The sequence below is a fragment of the Penaeus vannamei genome, chromosome 23 (assembly GCF_042767895.1).
Source record: "Penaeus vannamei isolate JL-2024 chromosome 23, ASM4276789v1, whole genome shotgun sequence".
In the NCBI taxonomy this organism is placed as follows: Eukaryota; Metazoa; Arthropoda; class Malacostraca; order Decapoda; family Penaeidae; genus Penaeus; species Penaeus vannamei.
Window position 1 is genome coordinate 40,060,807 of NC_091571.1, and position 6,833 is coordinate 40,067,639.

General features: G+C 34.8%; 1 protein-coding gene across 1 annotated transcript; it reads left to right on the forward strand.

Moving 5' to 3' along the window:
• Nucleotides 1-1,998: 1,998 nt before the first annotated feature.
• Nucleotides 1,999-2,781, forward strand: LOC113824304 (uncharacterized). Its single transcript, XM_070137501.1, has 2 exons — nt 1,999-2,266; nt 2,396-2,781. Exons 1-2 carry the CDS (start codon nt 1,999-2,001, stop codon nt 2,779-2,781), a joined length of 654 nt encoding a protein of 217 aa, XP_069993602.1.
• The last annotated feature ends 4,052 nt before the right edge of the window (nt 2,782-6,833 follow it).

Sequence of the window (6,833 nt, forward strand, 5' to 3'; positions counted from 1 at the left end):
CATGTCTTGCTGTGGTATGTGTTGGAGTGCCGTGGGGCTGCGAGGGAGTGGAGCGGGGCACTGCTTGTTTGGGACATGTGGGCGCGGTGGATGTCTGCTTATGCTTAAGGATTTGCGCATGAAGTCAGAGTATAATGAGTATTAATGTAAAAGCAAGAAAGGTAATGTGTAAAAGTACGTGGCATCTACTACTGTCTTCTCTTACCTTTCTTGAGCGCGAGCGGGTTACATGGGTTCCCGACCTAGAGTGAACTGTCAAGTAGCCGTCATGGCGCAGAACAAGCGTGCGTATAAATGTATAAGTGATAGCGTATAAAAAGTCAAAACTGGTTAAAAAAAGAGGAGAAAATACTAAAATATATATGTAAAATGGTGTGTTTTCCTTAAATATAACAAATTAAAGTGTGCATTGTGATGTATTCCACTTAGTTTAGCGGGGGAGAGGTGAGGGAAAGGATGGGCGGAGTGGGTGAAAACACGTCCACCCGCTACGGTGTCCAGCAACAAACAACCAACCGCTATTTTGAAATCTACACACACACACATACATACATACATACATAAATACATACATACATATATATATATATATATATATATATATATATACATACGTACATATCTATTCGTGTTATCAAATAGCATAAGGCCAAGAGAATCATAGTTCCTGTTTTGCGTCCACCGCCCGCTGGTCCCGACAATGCCCACCAAAAACAATCATTATTTTCAATAAATTTCATCATTCCCTAAAAAGTATGATTTTCTGACTTTGAAAAGCTGTTCTCTTGTCATGCTTTTTAGATACAATACTTTTATAAGTAAATATGAAAGAAAAGTGCCATGATTACCCTCAATAACTAAGATGATCTAACGACTTTGAAAAGCTGTTGTTTTCCTTTTTAAATGCTTGTAGAAATGGATAATGAACAATGTTTAATGAAAAGCCGCATCAGTTTTAATTTTGCCCGGACGCAGAACAGGAACTTTAATTCTTATGGCCTAATATAACAAAATATATCATCCACTATAATACATCGAATACATAGGCCAGATATTTTGAGATCTTCTCAGCTCTATATAATTATATTCTAAATAGTGTTTACAGCATCAGTAACTAAAATGCGTTCCAACTTTACCACCCTTTCGTCCGTAATTCAGTTTAATCGAAATATGATATTTAAAATAGTCTATCCACGCAATTAAGGACTAAAAGAAAAGAAAACGAAAACTTTTGTCTTTATCTATAGAAAACGTTACACTGCAAGGGGTGACTTCCATTTTACGTTTTACCCAACTCCACTCGCTGCAGGTCCAGTTCCATACAGCCTTCGTTTAGAGGAAAAATGATATATGCAAACGATAGAGCTTATGTAAACAAAGCAATGATGCCGTTTCAATTTTGTACATTCATTCTAATCTCTGAGTTCCGTGCGTAAATAAAACACGCGCAACGGTACACGAAGGAGATTTTGTTTCTGTTTCAAAATATGTAACAATACACCAGTAATACTCACATGATATTGAGCATTTACAATAACAAATATATTTCTTACTCTGTGCAAATCGATGTGTCTGACTCATATCACAGACAAGAGGGGCCTGAAGAATTGCGCGGTATTTTTAAAATGATGTACGCGTGTGTATCAAAACGTGCGATATGATAGTTACGATACCTAAAGCACCAAATGAAATATTTGTAACGTATCACACGACATCAGAGGTGACATAGGTATGTATAGGAAATTTGATTAGTAATCGAAAATGCAGACCAGGGGCCGGATACTCAAAACAGTTTGTAATGTTGTATCTCACATCGGAGCCGTTACAATGTCCGCCGTTATGACATCACACATTGTAAAGTATCTTGTAAAATACAACACCTCGAGAGCTCTTGTACGGGTACCAACCCGGATATAGGAACTTTTTATTTATCCGTTACACGGTCGGCATAATTTTATTTATCGGTTACATAGACAAGCTGCAGAGGAAATATTGGGGATGACATCTGGTAAAGGACCACCCAATGACAAGGAAACTTGGTGGTGGAAGGAAGAACTCTCGGAAACTATAAAGCAGAAGATTGCAAGGAAGGAATATTATAAAAACAGAAATGAGGAAAATAAAGTAAGGCCTAAAACAGCGAACAAAGCAGCAGAGAAAGCAGTGGCAGTAGCTAAAGCTGAGGCAAGGGAAGAAATGTATCAAAAACTCGATACAAGAGGAGGACAGAAAAAGATCTATATAATAGCAAAGGCCAGAGACAGGAGTACGAAAGATCAGACATGTATCAGGCATATGAAGGATACAGAAGGAAATGTTTTGTATAATGATGATGCTATAAATTGGAGATGGAAGGAATATTTTGAAAACTTAATGAATGTAGAGAACCCAAGAGTGGAAATAGGAGCGGGCTTACCAACAGAGAGGAGGACTGATAACATATCACGTAGAGAAGTGGAAAAGGCGCTAAGATTAATGAATTCAAACAAAGCCATTGGACCGGATAACATCCCGATGGAAGCATGGAAAAGCCTTGGGGAGGCTGCTGTAGATGTTTTGTGGGATCTTTTAAATAAAATATATGAGCAAGAGAAAATTCCATCGAAGTGGAGGAAGAGCACTATTGTGCCCATATATAAACAGAAGGGTAACATCCAGGACTGCACTAACTACAGGGGAATTAAATTGATCTCACATACAATGAAGCTTTGGGAGAGGACTATTGGAATGAGGATCGAGGCTGAAACGGTCATCAGTGAAAACCAGTCTGGATTTGTTTAGGGAAGACAGACATCAGAAGCTATTTTTGCCTTAAGACAGACAATGGAAAAGTACAGGGAGAAACAGAAGGGACTGCACATGGCTTTCATTGACCTCGAGAAGGCGTATGACCGTGTACCGAGGTCAGAGCTATGGAGGCGCATGAGAGAAAAGGGAGTGAGCGAGAAGTATGTAAGATTGGTTCAAGATATGTATAGGGATGTAACACCACAAGTTAGTAGTTGCGTCGGAATAACGGATGAATTTAACATCAAAGTAGGACTCCACCAGGGCTCTACTCTCAGTCCGTATATCTTCGACCTTATAATGGACGTTCTAAGCGAAGGAGTTCGAAAGAAGGCACCTTGGACAATGTTATTTGCGGATGACATTGTCTTGGTGTGTAATACTAAAGAATCATTGAGAGACAAACTTTCGCAATGGAAGAAGGCTTTGGAGGACCGAGTCTTGAAGATAAGCAGAACAAAGTCTGAGTACCTCTCATTTAATGAATTTGAGGAGGAAAATGGGGTGGAAATGGATGACGAGATCATTAAGAGGGTACCAGCATTTAAATATCTAGGCTCACATGTGACAGAGAATGGTGAACTGGATGTAGAAGTAAAGCAACGCATTCAGTCAGGGTGGCAGGCATGGAGATTTTCAGGAGTACTCTGCGACAAGAAGATTAGCGCAAGACTCAAAGGAAAGGTTTATAAAATAGCTGTGAGACCTGCTATCCTTTATGGAAGCGAGACATGGCCAATTAAGAGTGTGCATGAAAAGAAGGTGAATGTAGCAAAGATGAGGATGTTAAGGTGGATGTGTGGTGTCACGAGGAAGGATAAGATCAGGAATGACTACATCAGAGGTACAGTCAAGGTCACAGAAGTGAGTGCAAAGATACAAGAAAGAAGGATTAACTGGTATGGGCATGTCATCAGAAGTGAAGAAGACTATATTGGAAACCGAGTTATGGAAATGCACGTGGATGGACGTAGAAGGAGAGGTAGAACCAAGTTAAGTTGGAGGGACAGGCTGAAAGAAGATTTGGAAGACAAGGGACACAGAAGGGAAAATGCAATGGACAGAGCAAGATGGAAGAGGCTAGCGAGGAACAGTGACCCCATATAGAAATGGGAATAAGTTGAAGAAAAAGAAAGAAGATAGTCGGCATTATCTTATATAGCCCTTATTTAATCACACAAAGCTTTTTTATATGTTCAACACCGGAAATTCTTGATATTCAGTATTGACTTATCGTGATTTGAATATATCATAACTTGAATGCCAACACTGTTGACAGACGACAAACACAACTTGCAATTGATAACCATTTATATATGTATATATATTCACACACATTTGTGTGTGTGTTTGTGTGTGTGTGTGTGTGTGAGTGTGTGTGTGTGTGTGTGTGTGTGTGTGTGTGTGTGTGTGTGTGTGTGTGTGTGTGTGTGTGTGTGTGTGTGTGTGTGTGTGTGCGTGTGTGCATAAATATATATATGTATATATATACATATAGATGTATATGTATGTATGTATACATATTTATATGTATATCTAAATATGTACTCGTATGTATACTTATATATGTGTATACGTATATGTATGCATGTATATATACGTATATGTATGCATGTATGTATACGTATATGTATGTATGTATACGTACATATGTATATATACGTACATATGTATGTATACGTACATATGTATGTATGTATATGTACCTATGTATGTATGTATACGTACCTATGTATGTATGTATACGTACCTATGTATCTATGTATACGTACCTATGTATGTATGTATACGTACATATGTATGTATACGTACATATGTATGTATACGTACATATGTATGTATGTATACGTACATATGTATATATACGTACATATGTATATATACGTACATATGTATGTATACGTACATACGTATGTATGTATACGTACCTATGTATGTATACGTACATATGTATGTATGTATGCGTACCTATGTATGTATACGTACATATGTATGTATGTATACGTACATATGTATGTATGTATGTATACGTACATATGTATGTAAGTATACGTACATAAGTATGTATGCATGTATAAGTACATATGTATATATGTATACGTACATATGTATGTATGTATACGTACATATGTATGTATGTATACGTACATATGTATGTATGTATACGTACATATGTATGTATGTATACGTACATATGTATGTATGTATACGTACTTATGTATGTATGTATACGTACATATGTATGTATGTATACGTACATATGTATGTATGTATACGTACATATGTATGTATGTATACGTACATATGTATGTATGTATACGTACATATGTATGTATGTATACGTACATATGTATGTATGTATACGTACATATGTATGTATGTATACGTACATATGTATGTATGTATACGTACATATGTATGTATGTATGTATACGTACATATGTAAGTATGTATACGTACATATGTATGTATGTATACGTACATATGTATGTATGTATACGTACATATGTATGTATGTATACGTACATATGTATGTATGTATACGTACATATGTATGTATGTATACGTACATATGTATGTATGTATACGTACATATGTATGTATGTATACGTACATATGTATGTATGTATACGTACAAATGTATGTATGTATACGTACATATGCATGTATGTATGTATGTATATGTACATATGTATGTATGTATAGGTACATATGTATGTATGTATGTATACGTATATATGTGTGTACATATACATACATATATAAGTATATATACGAGTACATATATACATATACATATATACTTATATACATATACACATGTACATTCATATAAACATACATATATGTACTTATGTATATGTATGTATGTATATATAATATATATATTCATTGTGTGTGTGTGTGAACTGCAGTATTTTTATACCTTTCTATTTTTGCTAAATCAATCGGCATAAAGCATATCTTACTAGTATCTTGGATATGTAAGAAGAAATATTTCTTTTTTACAGTAGATATTCTAAATTTAGGTTATAATAAAGGCATTAAAAAATACAACTTCTATAAAGCTGCTAAGATACATACAGTAAAGATATATCACAAAAATAGTGTGAAAAAATCTATATATACAAAATGTACTATTTTTCATATTGTCTTATGACCACAAGACAGTTACTGCCTTTGAAACAAAATCAACAAAAACCTTATGGGGGCAAATAATGTATATTGCACAAACATCATAAGTTTTATGCGTAAAATATGCAAATAAAAGAATATAATGCAAATAAAGGAATATAATGACAAAATTATAATCAAGCTGTCCCTGAAACCATATAACTATTTTAAATGAACATTAGAATAGAATTAAATAAAGATTTGCTTCCTCCCTAACTCTACAAAAAAAAAAAAATAATAATAATAAAAAATAAAAAAATAATAAAAAAATAAAATAATATCTCTACACAAATATTACTTTCTTAAGAAAATAGTCTTAATGAACAACAAACAAAACATTCCATCTAAAATAACTATAACATAACTGACTTTTTAAAGATCTACAAATGCCTTTATCACAAATTACTTTCATTTGTGTATTGTACCTCAGTAGATTAAGACTAATATTTTAGGGGAGATAATGTAACTAAAATGCAACAAAAAAAGGAAATTTATGATTTATCTTTCACTACACTAGTTGTGGTTTGTAATGATGCAATGTCTCTTACTGAGTTGATAAGCTGTTTTAAGTGATTTCCTATATCTATTTGTACCTGAAGCATGTCAGGCAAAAAAAAAAAAAAAAAAAAATCTGTTCTCCTACTTGCCTGTCTGCTACCTCCTTCTGACTGAAGTTGAGACATACTGGACCTATTACGTTCTTCAAACCTTGACCTGCGTTGTTCTTAAAAGGTCTCTCTCTCTTGGACCATTGCACTGTATGTGTAGTCCATTTCTTATGTGTAGTCCAACTTCTTGCTCCTCCAAAATGTTCTCATCCATTGTTACAATATCTGCAGAGTCCATTATGGGTTGTTATGCTATCCCAAATG

Excerpts from the sequence above, each read along its gene's own strand:
- LOC113824304 (XM_070137501.1), top strand. The coding sequence starts at position 1,999 with ATGACATCTGGTAAAGGACCACCCAATGACAAGGAAACTTGGTGGTGG. Across the intron at positions 2,267-2,395 it reads AGCAAAGGCCAGAGACAGGA|TGGAAATAGGAGCGGGCTTA; the intron begins GTACGAAAGATC and ends AGAACCCAAGAG.